This window comes from Mustela putorius, unplaced genomic scaffold (genome assembly GCF_011764305.1).
Source record: "Mustela putorius furo isolate JIRA1106 unplaced genomic scaffold, ASM1176430v1.1 tig00003909_pilon_pilon_pilon, whole genome shotgun sequence".
Lineage (NCBI taxonomy): Eukaryota > Metazoa > Chordata > Mammalia > Carnivora > Mustelidae > Mustela > Mustela putorius.
Window position 1 is genome coordinate 25,784,441 of NW_025422057.1, and position 19,407 is coordinate 25,803,847.

The 19,407-nt window shown below is 49.2% G+C and overlaps 1 protein-coding gene across 2 annotated transcripts in view; it reads right to left on the bottom strand.

Moving 5' to 3' along the window:
- Positions 1-6,953: 6,953 nt before the first annotated feature.
- The window catches only part of WBP1L (WW domain binding protein 1 like), a 61,404-nt gene continuing 48,950 nt past the window's right edge, over positions 6,954-19,407 (bottom strand). For both annotated transcript variants that reach the window (XM_004749364.3, XM_004749365.3), the window contains exons 3-4: positions 11,954-12,115; positions 6,954-10,636 (exon numbers count right to left, since the gene is read on the bottom strand). In XM_004749364.3, coding sequence (XP_004749421.1) covers positions 9,897-10,636; positions 11,954-12,115 — 902 coding nt within the window. In that variant the 3' untranslated portion in view covers positions 6,954-9,896. The remainder of the gene's footprint in view (positions 10,637-11,953; positions 12,116-19,407) is intronic.

Here is a 19,407-nt window from a genome sequence, read left to right on the forward strand (position 1 = left end):
AGGTCATGGTGGCTCAGCCCCCTTGGCCATTGCAGTGGAGATGGTGAGAAATGGTGGGATTGTCTGTATTTTGAAAATGAAGCAAAAGATCTTGTTGGATCCAAACAGGCATCCCTGCCCATACCTGGAAGGTTTGGACTGGGGTTGGGGGGGTGGGCGTGTAATCCACAGACTCAACCCACCACTACATTTCCCTCTGTCTTGGTCTCCAAAGACCAGCAGGTCTCCTTTCCCTCGAGCTGTCCTAGAGTAAACACTGCCAGGAGAGGGATCTGCAGCATCTGGCTCTGCCCTGCTCCCCACGCTACAACTCCAGGATGTCTGTAAATGCCTCACTAGAAAATGGCTCCCAGACTTCTCCAAACCTTGAAACCAGCATCCAGACCTTGGCTACTGGCCAGTTTGCAAGTGAAAGATGTCCCAAGACGCCCCCAGGGAAAAACTGACCCTTGCCCGTTAGCCTAGAGAGAGGCTCCTACGCCAGTTGTCTGGCGCCAGCTGGGCCAGGGTCAGGTCCTCAACCCAGTCCTTCTCTTCTGACTGGAGGAGGGCTCTGGAAGGGCCAGCAGGGCAAGGCTGAGACCCTGTCTGGCCATGTTTTCAGAAGAAATCAATGGAGCCCCTGCAAGGAAGAAGGAACAACGTTTTCAATTACAGCACGCCTTCTTCCTTCAAAGAGCTTTGTTAATCCAGTGGTAAGAGACTTCCTTACTGCCCTCCCCCCAGTTCAGCCCTGGCCTTTACTGGACAGTAACCCCATGGTCTTGCTAAAGAGCCCAAGGAAGAGTTTGTAGGCAGCCGTGGCTGACCAGCTCCCATCACAGCCTGGTGACATGCTGACAACGCAGTGGTCTGGTGGGAAAGGGTTTAACTGCAGGTGGCCCCTCCCTCTCCCAGGCTCCTCTGCCCCCATCAGCTGGTCACAGGTCTAGAGCCAGACCACCCTCAGTTTAAAGCAGAGCGGGGCAAATCGGCTGGAGCAGAGGTGAGTATTCTCTCCAACTATTGAATCAGATCATGGAGGGGCAGGGAAATGAGAGACTAATTTTTCGTTTTGAAGATGACAAAACTGAGGGCCAGCTAAGACAAGGGCAGGGGAGGTGACTTGCCCTAAGTCACACAGCTCCTGAGCATCAGGGCTGGGATGAGAACCCAAGATTTCAAGGATGCATGAAGAGAAGCTAAACATGCTTTGTTAACCATCCCAAGTCCATGCAGAAAGGGCTCTGTGGTATCTGGCCCGGGAGAGTACAAAGCTGAAGGTCCTTTCAGAAAATGACCTTCTGAACCCTGACTCCTGCCCAGAATGCCCTCCCCGGGCCTGGAAGCCCTTTTCCCATTGACCTAACTCCTCCTATCTTGAGTCTGAGAGTGTAAGCCATATTGTAAGGCATATCTCACGATCCCCAGACCACCGTGCTTGTCCTCTTGTAGCACTTGGCTTCTGTTCCTTGGTACTGAACCCCAAGGGCACCTGAGCACCTGCTTGGGCTCAAAATGGGTACAGTGTCCCCCAAAGGCACTGCCCACCCCTATGTCTCCGGAAGTCAAGACTGAATCTTCTCATGTTCCTTATCCTGCCCATCGGTGGCACCTGGCAATAGATTAAAAACAAAAAAGATTGAATCCAATGCTCTAAATTCCTTGGCTAATTGGTCCAGTGATAAGCAGACTATCCCCTTAGGCAGAAGGAAGGCCAGACCTTTGACACAGCTGGAAGGTGTTTGTCAAGACTCCCACAGTCACATCTGGAGCCTCAGAATGCCCTTAGTCAATGATATATGGTAAATAAACATGAAACAACCAGTTCTCTGGGGCTGCTGCTGGGGAACAACCATGATTTGTAGTGTCTGCCAATTGCCATGATGTAAACAGTTCCCACTTTGAGCAATTTCAGGCCACCAATGCGATGTCCCGGAATATGGCATTGGGAAGAGATGCTCGGTAGCATTATATGCTATTTGCCATTATGTTATATAATAAATACTATGACTATGCGATACCATTACTAATGATACTATTATTTGCACCATTCATAGATATAAATAACCTCAAGGGCACAGATAATAGTAATGTAGTGAAATAATTAGGAAATGATTAGGTTTTGAGTATTTATGACCTTTGTTTTTATTATGAGGTATTCAATTGTGGGTTTATATAGTTCAGTTTTTTTTAATGGTTATTTAATAAACAGCTCATAGAATTCCTGAACATTTAGGAAAGTATTTACTTATCTATTTTAAGTAGGCTCCACGCCCAAAGTGGGGCTTCAACTCACGGCCCGGAGATGAAGAGTCACATGCTCTATGAACTGGGCCAGCCAGGCGCCCCCAAATTCCTGAAAATTTAATAATCAGTCTTGTGAATCAAAACAGCTGGGCCTCCCAGGAGAAATGGGCTGTCCTTGTCCCTCAGAAGGGTGGCTCCCCAGAGTCCCCATTCTGAAGGGAAAGACTTCTTCCCTGGCGCCCCCAGTGTGGAGTAGGGGTGGAGGAGACTGAGTGACTGGTCTGGCGCCTTCTGGTGGCCATCAACCCTGGAGAAAATGAGGAACTTTCTCCAGTCACACTCCTGGGTTTCAACACCTACCTCTGGAGGAGAGAGAGTCAGGGAGGACTAGATGGGAAGACCCAGGTTCTCGTCCCCAGCCACCCCCCAACTCTGCCCACCTCGGTCCAGGCCCTGGATCTGAGGCCTATGGCTAGCTTCTTGAATCAATTTCCTCATTTGGGGGAGGGTCGGGGGGTGGGAGTAAGCTCTAACTTACCACCTGTACTGCCCATTATCTGAGGCTCGGGGGACGGGGAAAAACAGAAAAGGCCAGGTAAGCAGGGGAGCTACAGAAGATAAGAGCTCACTGGGGCACCTGGGTTGCTCAGTGTTTAAGCCTTTGCCTTTGGCTCAGGTCATGGTCTCAGGGTCTTGGGATAGAGCCCCACATCAGCCTCCCCACTCAGCAGGGAACCTGCTTCTCTCTCACACTCTCCCTCTGTGCTCTCTAATAAATAAATAAAATCTTAAAAAAAAAAAAAAAGATAAGAGGTCAGGCTGTGCAAGCAAGTTGTCCCCATGCTGTCATTTACAGACCCAGTGAGCACGGGCAACTTACTAGGCCTTCTTAAACCTCAGTTTGCTCAGCTGTACTATGGGTAGCTGAGTGTGTGTAGAAAGGGTACCACCAACCTCAGAATGTTGCTGGGGGTCAGATGTGGACCTATGCAATGCATTGAGTGCCTTGATAAATACTGCCTTTACTGCCATTACCTACAGCCAGATCCACAAAATAAGTCCTTTTCTAAGGATGAAGAAGCAGGTGTTGTTCAGACAGGTCCCTCTGAAGGACAGGACCCCTGGGAACCCCTCTCCCCCACCTTGTAGCCCCTGATGATCCTGCCTGCTGCCCCTCCCTCCTTCCTCAGCTGGGGCATGCTGGCAGCTGGGCGTGGGTAGAGGGCCCAGAGACAAACTTCTCACAGTTCCAACCCAGAGGGAGTTTTGTAACATTTTCCAGTGGGACTGGGTTTCTGTAGACTTCTTGGTAAGAAGACATGCAAAGGAAGGTTATACTGGGGGAGCGGGCTTAGGGTGAGGAGAAACTTCAGATCAAACCAAATCCTCTTCTCCCCTCCAAGCCACTGGGAGTTTCTAATTCCTGAGAACTGTACAATGTTTCCTGGGGGACTCACCCTCCCTGAGGAAGTTAGCATTGATGTGCATCCCCTATCCAAGGGGTGGTGCTATTTCAACGCTGAGGGGCTCTGGCAGGGGTGCCCAGCTCAGTGGGGTGGCCTCTGGAAGCTTCTGACGAAGCAAGGGGGAGCAAAAAGGGGGACAAAGAAGACCCTGAGGAAACTGGTTCACCTTCCACTATGCTGCTTGCCTGCTCATTACCTTGCTCTGGTTCTCTCTCCCCTTTGAAAAGAAATCAAAAGTTCTTCATGTGGCTTGGGAGCACCGGGTCTTCGGTGTTCAGTGTTCAAATTCTGGCTCTACCACTTATGTGCTGTGTGATCTTGGACAAGTTAGTCAACTTCTCCGAATGTTTCAACCCCTTTAATAAAGCAGTCCATACCTCAGATGGCTGTTTTGAGGCTAAAATGAAAAAACAAAACAAGATGTAGGTAAGATGTGCAGTCAATAAATAGAACAATCAAGACAAATTAAAATATTTTTATTACCAGCTTACTACTCCGCATCTCCACTCACTTCCCAGAATGCAATTATCTACAGAGATTAAATTGCTTGCCGCCTTAGACATTGTGCCCTCCCATGCTTCTGTGGGCTTTTCAGGGCCTGGCACATAGTAGATACTCAATAATCTGCAAAACGGATTTATCCAGACCTTCCCTAGAATTCCCTTTACACCTTTCTGCACCTGGCAAGCTCAGCTTAGAGAGGCCCCTGCTCCGGACAGGACACCCTATACCCCCAGGTGGCTCTCATCCACAGCACCCTGGGCACACAGGCTTCATGGTACTAAATGCTACTAAAGCTGTTTTCATGCCTTTCTTCCCCTTGGGACCATTAGCTCTTCTAAAAAGGAGCCTGGTCGAAGGCATATTTGCATTCCCAATGCCTGTACATGGTAGGTGCTTGATAAATCATCAGCCTGAGTGAGGCCAGTCACATGCCTCCAGGCTAGGAGCCCACATCCCAAACACCTCCCAGGACCCACTGCCTTTCCAGGTAGGTTCAGACAGATACTCCAGCTGGTTTGGCCCACAGTCAGCCAAACCCACTTTCCCCTCCTTCTTAGTCAAACCCTGTCCCCCACCCACCCCTACACTGGGCTGAAAACAGAGGAAACTGGAGAATAGGGAGCCTCTTGAAATAATTGTTCATCAAAGCTATCCTGTTTTGTGCTTCAGAGCACTGGTGTCATCTCCACCTGAACTCGGTCACCTGGGGATAGAAAATGAGGAACTCGGTGACCCAGGAACCTGGGGTGCGGTGAGGGGCACGGTGAGGTCTGCTCCACAGATCTAGGCATCTAGGGAACTGGCACAGCCTCCAGCATGCAGCTGGCAAGAATCGCACAATTGTTTTTGTGCCATTCAGACATTAGATTAAGGAAGGCAGGAATGACGTACTCCCCAGTCCTTTCCCGTGGTTTTATTTATTTATTTGACAGAATGAGCAGGAAGAGCAGCAGGCAGAGGGAGAAGCAGGCTCCCCACAGAGCACGGAGCCCAATGCAAGGCTTGATCAGGACCCTAGGATCATGACCTGGGCCTAAGGCAGACACTTAACCGCCAAGCCATCCAGGCACCTCTCCCATGGCTTTAGAACAGATCTGTCTCGGGCGCCTGGGTGGCTCAGTGGGTTAGGCTGCTGCCTTCGGCTCAGGTCATGATCTCAGGGTCCTGGGATCGAGTCCTGCATCTCAATCTACCTCCTCTTGCTGACCAGCAGGGAGCCTGCTTCCTCCTCTCTCTCTCTGCCTGCCTCTCTGCCTACTTGTGATCTCTCTCTGTCAAATAAATAAATAAATCTTAAAAAAAAAAAAGAAAAAAGAACAGATCTGTCTCTAGATGCTAATATGGTTCCCCTGGGCTTACTTGGAGGAGCTCAACAGGTTAGAGGGAACTAGGCAGCAACCATCCCACTAGAGTCCCTGAGGGGCCAGAATTTTTCTGGCCCAGGGTCAAAGAGGGGGACGGGGGTCTGTCTGGCTTACACGGGGCTCTTAGGCAACAATGCAGACTGCTGGTTAAAGCCAGGGACTCGGGAAGGCAATGCTGTCAGCATCCCCTGTTGGCCCATTAGGGAGAGGTCCACTGGGGGAGGGGCACTGGGAGGGTCCCAAGAGGCACACCAGATCGCTTTGCCCAAGGAGCAGCTGTGCTGGGTGGCGGTGTTCCCCTTCCTGGGCAGAGGTTGAAGCCTGTTCCTTCCCTTAGAGCAGGGATTTATAGCTGCTTGGAAGTTCTAGGAGGACAGTCTCTAGCAGGGGGTAAAAGGACAGTTTTAGGAAGGAATGACTGGCTCACAGTGGGAGAGGCTGGCACACCTGTTGCTCTCCCAAGGCCTAAAACACCAGTTCTCAGGTCCCTGCCTGGTACACAGCCCTCAAACGAGGCCCTGTGATTCCTCAGGATTCCCCGCATCTGTACCGTTCACTGCATCTCAATCTACCTCCTCTTGCTGACCATTTCACATGGGTGCTTTGTCTTCCTGCCTGTAACCCAACTTCCAGAGGGCACGGACCTTGTCTTCTCTACTTCTTTTACATCCTCCTCAGCACCCAGCTCAGTGTTGGGCACAAAGTGGGAGACTCAGTAACATGTTTTGTATATTGAATTCCAGGGCCCATCCAAATTTCTATTATTTTTTTCCCTAAAGATTTTTATTATTTTGAGGGTGCCTGGATGGCTCAGTGGGTTAAGCATCTGCCTTCGGCTCAGGTCATGATCTTGGCGTCCTGGGATTGAGTCCCGTGTCGGACTCCCTGCTCAGTGGGGAGCCTGCTTCTCCCTCTGCTCCCTGCTTGTCCTCTCTCTCAAAAAAAAAAGAAAAAAAAATTTAAACTAAATTAAATTAAAATTAAGTAAAAATAAAAGATCTCACGGAGTGCTTGCATTCTTTCAAATGCTATTTTAGCTTCTAGGTGTCTAACAGAACTCATTTCGGCTTTTCTTTGCATTTTTAACCTATTTGTGGGATTTTACAAAGTATTCCAAACCTCAGAAATATACCCTTAGCAGAGAGAGGGTTTGTCCCCAAACCCTCAGGACAAAGTGTGGCCTCAAAAGGACTGCCCCCGAACGTGCCCTGTGCCCCATAGGCTCCCCTCAGGCCAAGGGGCTTGCTCTCCCCTGCAAGGTGCCTTCTCACAGCCTGTGTGGAGAAGGGAGAAGGGCCTGCAGTTAGGAATCTTGGGGCACAGACTCCTGAAGTCTGAGGGTAAGCGGGGAGAAAAGAACAAGGTGTGCAAGAAAAAAAAAACAGTCGCGTTTTGGGGATCGATTTTATTTGGGCTTCTCACAGTGGTTACAGCCACTCTGTCTTCAGAACAATCACAGCACAGGAAATGCGTCACCGAGACTGCCCAGAAAAGTCTGACCAGCGGAATCTTATTGCTTAAAATACACATATTCACAACAACTGACAAATGGTGATGTGCCTCACACAGGAATGTGTTAGCATTTGCAAATCTTCCGACTGTAGCACCAAACCCTCGGCCAGACCAAGCCCTTTCTTCTTGTTCACTGGGCAAACCAGATTCAGTCCGATCTCCCCGGCCTCCTATCCAGTCCTCCGGCTCTCTCTTTCCATCTCTCTCCTGGCAGGGGAGTCCCGCTGGCAGGGGCCAGACTGCGTGACCGCTGGAAATGAGCCTGGCTCCGGCGGCTGCGTTCACTTGTTCTCATGCCTGGAGGGCAGGAGGCCGCAGTGACCCCAACAGTTAGCGCGCAGACCCGCACCCCACTCCAGCCGGGGAAGGAAACTTGAGAGGGCCAGGATTCATCCATGTGATCAGTTAACTGAAGCAGGATTCATTTTGGTAAAACTCCATCCCCTCTCAGACTTCAGTGAGTTGTTCGGGATTTTTATCTTATTATTATTTTTTTTTTTTTTAATTTTTTTTTTTAAAGGTGGAAGGCCAGGCATCCGAGGGCTGCTGACGCACTCCCGCCCATTCTTGCCACACGCCGGCTTACTTGCGTGCACGGGGCCCTGGCAAAGAGAGGTAAGCCCTGTGGCACTGCGGCGTCTGCCAAACTGTCCTGGCAATTCCGGCCGGGGCCAACGGCTGGGCCACAGCTAGTCCCGGATTTGTCACTGAAGATCCATCCAATCCAGCTTCGGAAGGCCCACCTTTGCCTTCTGTGCCGAGTGGTTTTGAACACCCCGTTGGGGGCTGATACTGAGGGCCAGGAGGAGCCGAGGGAGGCAGAAAGGTTCAGGGCACATTTCCACTTACAGGGGAACAGAACACAGGCCTCCGAGTGTCCACGGAGCAATGTGCAAATTGCAGGGCTGGGTAGAGGAGAGAGAGCCTCTACTCCGAGCACAGTTATCTCTGGCAGACGTCAGGGTGGGGGTGGGGGGTCGGGGGGGGCTGCCATCGACGATGCTGCTGGATACACCCGAGTACACAGTCAGACATTTGTTCAGTAAACAGTAAATGTGTAAAATAAATTACCTTGAGAGGGCCATATCTGCTCCAAGCGTGTGGTTGACGCGAGCACAATGGCTGCCGTTCAAAGTATATTCACAGGAAAACAGGGCTGGGGGCTCACACATGAGACAGACACACACAGGTTATCCAAAAAGTCATTGTACACAGACTTCACTTTGTTCAACATGGATTTTGGTTTTGTGGACTCCAAACGCAGACACTCGTTCACCTCACAGCCTTGGATTTGTCTATTTTTGTACATATATATATATTTTCTCCCTTTCTTACTGTAACATCAACGCCTAATGTGAATATCATCGTTCAAGAGTGGGGGGAAAACCAAACTCTTCATATGAACAGCACTGGACAGGGAATGTGAGTTTTAGCTCTTTGCTTTCTCCATCAGGTTATTCCTATCAAAGCTCGACTGGTTATCTGAAGCCAAACCACAGTAATAAGGATCCCGCGGTCCTTCCGGACCCCTGCCTTCGCCCTCCTACCTGGGCCACTCAGGCTCTTTATGGAGGCTACAAAAATCAGCCAGCCCACTCAAAAAGGGGGCTGCGGAAGGGTAGGGGAAGGGCATGAAAGCCACAGATAACCAAGCCATTTTTTCCCCAAGTGGTCAGTTTAAAAATAAAAACAAAAACAATACAACAGAAGAACTTATTCAGAATCAAGAGAAAATACTGTGTAAAAGCCAGGCCATGGGGCTGCCCTTTCTTAGGACCCACAGCCCTGCAGACTGTGTTGGGTGGGGAGAAGACCCTGGTCACCTACAGGCACAGCCCGAAGGGTAGAGATGTGGCAAGCTACACCAGATGCTCCCCCACGGCTTGGGCTCTGCTGTGCTCCCACGGAAGTTCCGAGAGAGCCCCCACCCAAGCCTGCACACAAAACATCTCCTCCCGGCTCAATAGCAGCCAGGCTCTTTGAAGGTCAACTTGGGATAGAGCCACCAACTTCCCTTTTCCAGAAGAGAATTCTTGCCGGCCCGCTGGTCAAGTCCTTGTTTTCAGCTTGCTGTTGCTGTTACTGTTGTTATTGTTGTTTAAGGAAAAGCCAAAAAGAAGGTGATAGAATCTTTCACCCTGAACCAGGCTGTGCCAGCCAGAACCTGCTGGGAAGGGCCCTCATGAATGCACTGTGGTACATCGACCTCATGACCAGGGATTTGAGGGAGCAGTAGGCCTCCTACCAACCTTGTTAACTGCCTGTCTGCTCTCGTCCTCCCCCAGGACTAGCCCAGTTCTGTCTGGGCACACCTTGGCAGCAAAGGGTGACAATCCCTGGGCCTCTGCGGGCTTCCTTCCTTCTTCACCCAGGGCTGAGCCCTGCCACCTCTCCTGGACTGAGACACAGAGAAGTTCTCTTAAACCAAACACCAGAGCACAAATCCACTCCACCACTAAGAGTCACCTCAGGGCACAGTCTCGGCCTCCTCCGTCGGGGCCTCGGAAACACACATCTCTCTGACCCGGGCAGGTAGCGAGATACGACTCGAAAAGAGGAAAAGGGGACAGGGTCGGGTATGAGGAACGAGTCAGAGAACGAGCCACCCTGTTGGCTCTCCACGACACTGTGCTCCTGTGGGCGGAGAGGCCTCCGCTCCCCAAGCGGTACCTGGAGGTGCGGGAAAACGCAGGACCGGCGGGGAGGGGGCGAAGAATGCAGTGGCGGCACCACTTTCTCTGAAAGTCATTTAATGCTTCTCTCCTGCTGCTCCCCTACCCTGGTTGCTTTGCCAAGTTCTCCGGCACGGGCCGGGCCTGCTCTAGCTGGGGGAGCTGCTGCTCTGCGAGTTCGGGGAGTCCTGCTCATTGATGGTATTCAGCAGCAGGCACGCAGGGGGCCGTGGCAGGTGGGGGTGCCCGGGCTCTCGGGCCTGCTCCTCGGAGGGCTGGCAGAGGCCTTCCTCCTCGTCACCGGGGGGCCGCACATGGCAGCTGTCGCAGAAGTCCAGGGGCCCATCCAGAGCATCGTCAATGAGTGTGTTGAACTCCTTGAGATCGTCGTCGTGGTGGCCTCGGCTGCACACACATACCTCAATGCCCGAGTCACCCGTGAAGCGGCGATGTCTGCCGGGCGTCTTGTCTTTGCTATCGGGGAGGCCGCCGCCCTGCTCTGAGCTGTAATCTCTCAGCAGCTCCTCCTTACAGTCGGAATCTTTGTCCAGAAAGGCCCCAGGGTCCAGCTCCCCCAGGCCGGCCACAGAGCCACTGGGCTCCATTCCAGGGGCTTTGGTGGCTGCTGTGCTGGCGGGCACGTCAGAGGGCTCAGGGTCAGCGATGCTCGGAGGTCTGGTGCTGCTTCTACTGGGCCCAGACAAGGGGCTGCTCTGCGCCCCCTGGGGGCCCCTGGTGGGATCGGCGCCTGGGGGGCTGCCGCCTGGGGGGCCACACTGTGCGGGCAGCTGCTGCTGCTGTAGCTGGAAGGCACTGTACGGTGGGGGAGGAGTCGGAGGTCGGTTCACCACTTCCTCATAAGGAGGTAGTAAATAGTTTGGCAAAAACCCTAAAACGGGGAGGCAGGGAGGAGAAATTACTGCACTGGCAATTGTTCGAGAACAGCCTGCAAAGCTCGCACTCAACATATGTCTCTTCCCACCCCCAGTACACCCACGGGGGAGCAGGGGCTGGCCCCAGCTCTGGCTCATGGGCAGGGCACAGGGGTGTGGCAATTTTGTGCAGAAAGACGGACAGACTGGGAGTGACCTAATCTAGCTCCATGAAATCCGAGAGCCCCTGAAGCTGCTTCACAGGCAAGACTTCTGCCCGTCTGGAGGTAAGGCAGAGGGTTAGGCAAATCGGGGGTGGCCAGGAGATCATTTCTGCCCAGAGCGTATCCATTTCCACATGCCCCGGAGTCTCGTGTTTCTCGCTCAAACTGTGTCCTCTGCCTGTGTCCCATAGGCCTCAGGGTTGGGGATCCTAATTTAAGACTCCATGACCGCCTTTTTCTTGCCCCCCACCCCCCCACCCCCGCTTTCCAGATGTATGGGCCATGAAAAGGCCCTTTTTCTGGGAGGTTGGAAATGTGTTCCGTCCCTCACTTGAGTATGGCTGGAGATGGTCTGGAAAGACAAACCTAACTTCATCCTGACTCAGATTAGAAGCCAGTGGGTTACCAGTGAAGGGTGAGGGGCCTGCCAAGCCTTATTATCAGCCTTCCAGGTAAGTTATCTTTTGAATGTGCTGAATGTCTCATGGCACACATGGTCTGGTTATAAGAACTGCTAGCATTTATTGAGCACTTACTATATGCCAGGCACTGAGCTAAACACTTAAAACCCTTCTAGATGTGGAATTCCAGACCTGTGAGCACTTTATTCTGTAGAACACATGGCAGAATGGTTTTAGGACAAGATGGACCTCCCTGGACCCTGTGAGGGTCATGTGTAAGGAGCCCTCAGGGAAGTCAGGTGAGTGTCCTTCAGGGAGTCACTGAAGTTTCTCAGTTCTCGGGACATGCCAGCATTACCCACCCCCAATTCCTGCCCCTTTCATGGCAGCTTTTGCTCAGGGATGTCACAGGGCGCTAAGTAAAATGGGAATATTTCAGGCCACAGGCATCTAAATCTTGGTTCACTCATCGTACACCATCTGACCACCTGCCTTAAGGAAAGCATCAGTTAAGCATCAGACACCTGGTCAGAACCCAGCCAGGGTGGGGCTGGAACAGCCCAATGGCTTCAGGCTGCCCCGCCCACAGCACCAGCTCCTCTGTGCTACAGGTGAGCGCCCCTTGACTCCCCAACCTGTGCGACTCCGCACTACGCTGGGCGAAGGGGCCCAGCAGGGCCCACGGTCTGGCGGCTTTGGGTATACATACTGAAATAAAATGGCAGCGCTGAGTAATTGTGGGCTTCCCGGTAGGCAATCAGGTTGATTTCATGCTGCCGCTGCTGGGCCTGAAGGCGATGCTTGGCTCGGCGGTGGTGGCACACGCAGCAGCAGCTCAGGATGATGATGATGGTCCACACCAGCCAGAACCCTGGGGGCAGGGAGGCAGGGCAGAGAGGCACACAGGCGCCGTGAGCACCAGCCAGAGCAGCAGCTTTCCCAACACAGCAGTCCCCGGCCGGCGCCCACCTGGTCAAAGCTGGCAATGTCAGGCCTCCCTGGGTGAAGCCACATTTGGAACCCGTGTTCAGTTTCTAGAAATGTTCGTGCCCGAGTGAAAGATGGGATGGGAGAGGGCAGGAGGCCCCCCTTCCTAACGCCACTGAACCTAGGTTTCGGGTTTGGCGAGCATTAAATATGCTCACCTTTTAGGACATCTTCATCCTCTCTTAAGGGATCTCTGAGAACATGATTCTGGCTTTCTGGTTACCCATCTCCCACCCCTCCCCCAAGCCCTGCTCAAGACCTTAAGGCCAGCTCCCAGCCTCGCTTCCTGCTACTACTCCAGGCTGCTCACCAAAAGCAAAGGGCCCCTCAAAATCCCAGGAGATTAGCAACTACAAGGGGCCTCGTGGGTTCTCCTGATAAAGGAATTCTTAGGGTTCTCTTGATATCACCAAAAAGATTATGGGTTCTTCTCTACCACGTACACTGGTATAACCCAAGAGTCACTCAAGTTACAGGTGGAAAAATTCTAATTGCCTCAGGTCCATCTCTTCCCTAGAGAGTGTAAATGACTTCCTCCGCTCTTGATATAATCTGGTACAATTCCATCTCCTAGAGTTGCAAATAACACTCCCACCTCCCTTTGGGCTGTGATTTCATTAGACTCAGGGCCATTAGCAGGCTGCCCCTCTTTCTTCTTGCTCCAGAGAGGGGTAGGTAAGGGAACAGGGGAGAAGGCCCACAGCCCTCTCTTCTACAGGCAGACTATTTTTTTCTCATTTCCCACTGTGTTCTTGGATCATACTCAGAGAATCTTGACAGACCCCAATATAAGACCCCTACTCCAATCTTCAATTATAAGCAGAAAATCCTTTAAAATTTTCTTAAATCAATGAGCAATTTTGCTTTTAAAAAAATACATATATATACATATGGAAGAGACTGGAAGGAAAAACATAAAAAATAGTGACTTATCTTTAAATAGTGGGATTATAAAAAATTTCAGGTTCTGCCTTCAAATTATAAAACTGGAAACAAACTAAATCAAACTTAAAAATACCTATGACTAGAGGTGCCTGGGTGCCTCAGTGTATTAAGCCTCTGCCTTCGGCTCAGGTCATGATCTCAGGGTCCTGGGATGGAGCCCCATATCGGCTCCCGGCTGAGCAGGAAGACTGCTTCCTGCTCTCCCACTGCCCCTGCTTGTGTTCCCTCTCTCGCTGTCTCTGTCAATTAAATAAATAAAATCTTTAAAAATAATAACAATAATAAATTTCTGGATAGGTTTTGAAATTCCTCTGGGAATGACATGAATCATTAAAATATATTCACAGAATACTACTTCTGACATATAAAGATGTCTCTAGTATTAGAATGAAAAAAGCAAATTACAAAACAGTATAAAATATAATCCTACTTTTTTTTCTTATTAAAAAAAAAAAGAGCATATATAAACATCTAGAGGGATGGTTAGGAAGTTAATCATGGGGCTACTCCCGGAAGACAGAACAGTAAAGTTTCTGGTACCAGATCCCCCCCCCCTTTTTTTTTGCTAATCTGCATTTCTTTTTATTTTATTTTATTTTATTTTATTTAACAGAAAGAGAGAGAAGCAGGCTCCCTGCTGAGCAGTGAGTTCAAGGAGGGACTTGATCCCAGGACTTTGGGATCATGACCTTAGCCGAAGGCAGATGCTTAACCGACTGAGCCACTCAGGCACCCCCATTTCTAATTTTTCTAAGATGAACATATACTTCTTTGAAATAAAAAGAATACTTTTTTCTCAATAAAAAATTTATCTGAGGAATAATTTTTTTTTTAAAGATTTTATTTATTTATTTGACAGACAGAGATCACAAGTAGGCAGAGAGGCAGGCTGAAAGAGAAAGAGGAAGAAGCAGGCTCCCTGCCGAGCAGAGAGCCCAATACGGGACTCTATCCCAGGACCCTGGGATCATGACCCTAGCCGAAGGCAAAGGCTTAACCCACTGAGCCACCTAGGTGCCCTTATCTGAGGAATAATTTTAAGGTGAGTTGTTACTAAGTGAGAACAGATGGTTGCTCATTTATTCTCTATTCCTGAATAACTTTGAATTATTTTTTCCATTACCAATGCTACATGTATTTTTTTACAACCTGCTTTGTAATTATAAATTTGTGGTTAGAATTCAAGTTATTTCCATGTGTCTCTTGTCAGAATGAGTTAAGACCATTTTTTTAAAAAGAAGAAAAAGCCCCAGGACACCTGGCTGGCTCAGTCGGTGGGGCATGTGACTCTTGATCTTGGGGTTGTGAGTTCAAGCCCCACATTGGGTGTAAAGCTTACTTAAAAAACCAAACCAAATCCAACCCACATTTCCCTCACACAGCCTTATATAGGAATAGTTCTCTGATTTTTTTTTTTTCTGTTTGTACCAGAATACAATATTCTAAAAGATAGCACTGACGCTTAGGGTGTGGGCTCGGGCAATGGCTTTTTCTGCCCCCCAGGGGTGTCCCTGGAGACTCTCCCCACAAAGCCACCTCTACAGAATGAGACGGGATGGCAGCGCAGCCATCTGGCCCTGGCAGGCTGGCAACACCACTGTAGGGCTCCTACAGTGTCTAAGCCCGTGTCAGTGTGCACTGGAACCTTCTGCAGAGGCCTGGCAACAAGATGACAGGCAGCAGATTTCGTCCCTTTATCACCTAGGCAGACAGAAAAACCCCAGTTCCTGGCTGGTTCAGTCAGTAGAGCCAGTGACCCTAGGTCTCAGGGTTATGGGTTTGAGACCCACATAGGGTGTAGAGGTGACTTAAAGATAAAATCTTGGGGAAAAAAAAAATAATAAGATCTGACCAGAGAACATGTACGTTAAATTGAAGTCAGAAGTCTCCCTTGTGGTTCTTACCAGATTTGCTGCGGACCTTTGCTTAATTTCACTGACATTTCTCTCCTGTGGCTGCTGGCTGACTGAGGACTAGATATATACTGTCACAGGGGCCCTCTGAAGTGGGGCTGAGGCCAGAAAGGAGCTCTGGGAGCCAAGTGGCTCCCTGTTGCTATCCTGTAGCAGGCAGCACAGATAAGCACACTGCGCCTAGCTCCAGATCTATCTGAGAGTCCTGTCTAAGCAGTTCTGGGCTCACCACTCTTCCATGGTCCTGCATAATCTCACAATCCGTAGCACCTCTGTCGTGTTCAAATTCGAAAAAGTACATTCTCCCGAGAGATGACTGCATCTGACTCGACTAGTTTTTACCTCCCAAGTCATTTTTTTCAGTAGTTTCTTACCTGAAGGTAAACCAACTTTTAACTTTTATGCTGCAAGATAAGCGATCTAGGGGAAATATTTCTCATTTTATAACATGATTTTCTTTTCTTTTTTTAACGTTTTGTTGTTGTTTTTGTTTGTTTGGGGTTTTTTTGGTCTGTTTTTAAGTAAACTCTACCCCCAACATGGGTCTCAAACTCACAACCCCGTGATTGAGAGTGGCACTACTCTCCTGACAGAGCCAGTCGGGATTTTCTTTCTTTCTTTTTTTTTTTTTTTAAAGATTTTATTTATTTATTTGACAGAGAGAGATCACAGTAGGAGAGAGGAAGGGAAGAGATCACAGAGAGGAAGGGAAGCAGGCCCCCCGCTGAGCAGAGAGCCCGATGTGGGACTCGATCCCAGGACCCTGAGATCATGACCCGAGCCAAAGGCAGCGGCTTAACCCACTGAGCCACCCAGGCGCCCCAGGATTTTCTTTTTAAACACGCACTTTTGGGGCTCCCTGGGTGGCTCAGTGGGTTAAAGCCTCTGCCTTCTGCTCAGGTCATGATCCCAGGGTCCTGGGATGGAGCCCCATATCTGGCTCTCTGCTCAGCGGGGAGCCTGTTCCCCTCCCCCCACTGCCTGCCTCTCTGCCTACTTGTGATCTCTTGTCTGTCAAATAAATAAATAAAATCTTTGAAAAATAAATAAATAAACACACACTTTTAATGAGAAAAAGCTCAGGTACTAATTCTCATGTTGGCCACATATTTCTGGTTTTCCCCTTCTGGGCATTTGGGTAAGCTTGACCTTTGTGGCTCCCTTATGATTGGGCACAGCTTCGGGATTGGTTCTAACTAACGAACAAGGGTTGGAAGTGACTTCTGTCACTTAGAGACCAGGATATCTCTTGTTTATGTAAGACCTTCCTTCCTGTAGTCCTCCTTCTACCGTGACAGTCAGCATTATTCCAGACAGAGATTTCAGGATCAGTTTGGCATCAGGATGATGATTGGCTGGGAACCAAGCTCCCATCCAACCTGCGATGGACAGAGTGTGAGAAGTAAACACGTTGTTTCTGGCTACTCCGTTGGACTTCTTTGTCACGAAGCCTGACCTACCTATAACCTATCCTGACCAACACGGTGTCTTTATAGGTTTTTCTGGGGGAAAGGATTGAAGCATTCATTAGAGTGTCACTAGAATTCCTGAGAATTCTTGTTCCAGAAAAAAGGCTGAGATCCACCAAACTGGAAGTATAATAGAAAAAGGGAGGTAGTGTTTTGTTTTGTTTTGTTTTGTTTTTTTAATTTTAAAGGAAAAATTAAGCAGGGCAGAAGGAGACTGGGGGAAGAAATGAGACAACTGGAATACACACCCTTGGCAAAACTGCCTTAGTCATAGCTAAGAGAACCACTCATGTGTTCACGGAAACTCCACCACCTTACTTTTTAACACAGTATTATGGGTAAAAAAAACTCTCCCCACTATGTGCCAGTTGTATGATGTTATATTTATCTAAGTCTCAAACTAAGTTCTAATTTCATTTCTTTTTTTTTTCCTTAAGTTTTCATTTATTTATTTATTTATTTATGTAATCTAACCTCTACACCTAATGTGGGGCTCAAACTCACGACCTTGTGATCAAGGGTCACATGCTCTTCTGCCTGAGTCAGCCAGGTGCCCCTAATTTTAAGATTTTATTTATATGTCAGAGAGAGGAGGCACACAAGCAGGGAGAGCGACAGGCAGAGGGAGAAGCTGAGCAAGGAGCCTGACCTGGAACTTGATCCTAGGACCCTACAATCATGACATGAGCCAAAGACAAATGCTTAATCCACTGTGCCCAGGAATCCTATAATTCCTTCATTTCTAATATACTACAACAGAAGCTTATTTGTGTAGATCAAAACTGAGGGAAAACTAACTTGGAAAAAGAATGGGTCCAGTGGCAAGATGGAGTGTTAGCGCAGGCCAGAAAACACCCTCAATGAGTTGATCCCACTTGATGGAGTTAATGTGGAAAGGCAGAAGGCATTCTCATCTGGGTCCCCACAAAATGGACTCTCTTGAAAGCCATTTTGGTCAAAGTAGTGTCCCACCAAGTTTAAAAGGGATAATACCCAGACTGGTCCCCTATGGAGTCCTACAAACTTTTGATCCTTTCCCTAGATCTTACAAACAAGTTTAAAAAAGAAAAACCTAATGAAAGAGACACACAAAAGCATACGCTCTTCTTCCCCAAACACACACCTATCCAGAGATTACATTTCCCAATGACAACTTTGAACGTTGTGACCTCATGGTGGGGAGGATTTGTCATGCTAAGCAAAATAGAAAACATGTTTTGAAAAACAATTACAGCCCACTGTAGGAACTGAGTCATGTGCCCTGAGTTCACTATAAACTTGGGAAAATACCACTCCCCAAATGGGCAGGAAATTCCTCATTAGGAAGCCAAAGCACACTGTGAATTAGCTCTCCTTCTACCCCACAGGACGGCGGGTGACCTCCCTGGCGTCTTGCAGTGCTTAGAGGAGCTTCTACCATTGCCACTATGGAAAAGGCCCCAATTTGGGAAAAGAAGCCCATGAAAGGCTTACAAGTTCATCTCAAAGACTGGACAAGCTTCTTAGAAGCACGACTGTAGATTACTAAAGAGAAGAGGCAGTGACCCTGGTTCAGATCACAGCTCACAAAACCACTGCCTAGCTTTGTGACCTTGGTCATTTTGTTTTCACTTCCCTCATCTGTAGAACAGGGAGAATAATGATTTCTACCTTACCAGTCGTTGTGAGGTCCATATGAGTTAATACTCAGAACCACGCTTGGCGTATGGTAAGTTTCCTAGATTGTTACTACTACTGTTGTTACAAGTGTGACCACAGATGGGAAGGGTTTTCTTTCCATTTCTCTTTAAATTCTCCCCAAAAATACTCCATTAAAAAAGCAAGGATGAGAAACAAGTCCAAGTCTGCTTCTAGGTTCTGTTCTTCACTAAATTCACTGGAAAACCAGCCCGAGCGCTACTGATCAACCTATCCTTGTCCAGAGAAGCCTGGACTTTAACCCAGTGGGTTAAAGCCTGGACCTCTGGAACAGAGGTCCAATCGCAGCTTAGAAGAAGGTCCAATCGCAGATTGGAAGAAGTCCAATCCACTTCCCACTCTGCTAAGGGTGGCAAATGCTCTGAGCTTTTGTTATGAGCAGCTCAACAATGGACATCTTAGGATAAGCTAAAAAGAAAAAGTTAGCAGGTGAAAAACAAGTGAATTTGTTCACAGTCTGTTTCATGCCACCTCAGGGGAATTCCACTGTCCAGAAACACTCCCTTCTCCCCAACTAAGGCCCAAACAAGGGGAAACTGGTGCCCGAGCGAAGGTCCCTGAAATTATTTCAGGAGCAGAAATTCCCAGCTCCAAGCTCTCCCTGCACAATGTAGTGTGGTATGTGGAAAGACTCCTAGGATGAGAATCAGGAGTTCCAGCTTCAGGTTCTTTGGCCTGAACATGTTGGTGGCCTCTCTCAATTTTGGTTTCCATCTTTGCTCAGCCTGTTCCATGAGGGGCATCCTCAGATGGGAATCAAACACACACAATTGAGACCCTCCACGACCAGGACCCGTCACCCCTCCAGTCTGACACATACAGTGCTGGAGGGGGTTGCTTTGGAGTGAGGCGCACTGACCCAATCTGTCAGCTGCACCCAGGTGAACAGTTCCTTCACAGGAAGGAACTGACACACGGAGGTGACAGGCATTGTTCACAGGTTTGTTCTTGATGTGCACGAAGACCTTTCTTGTTGTCTCACATGTAACAGAGTTCCAAGCACATTAGTACCCTCATCTCCCATTCCTTCCCAGACAAGCCCCATGGCCCCAGGGGAAAGGTCAACATCATGCACACTCTGTTCTTTCCCGTGGGGCCCTGGCCTACTGGGTTCCCTTGCCTGTGAAACCAGTCTACCCTTATTCCTATGT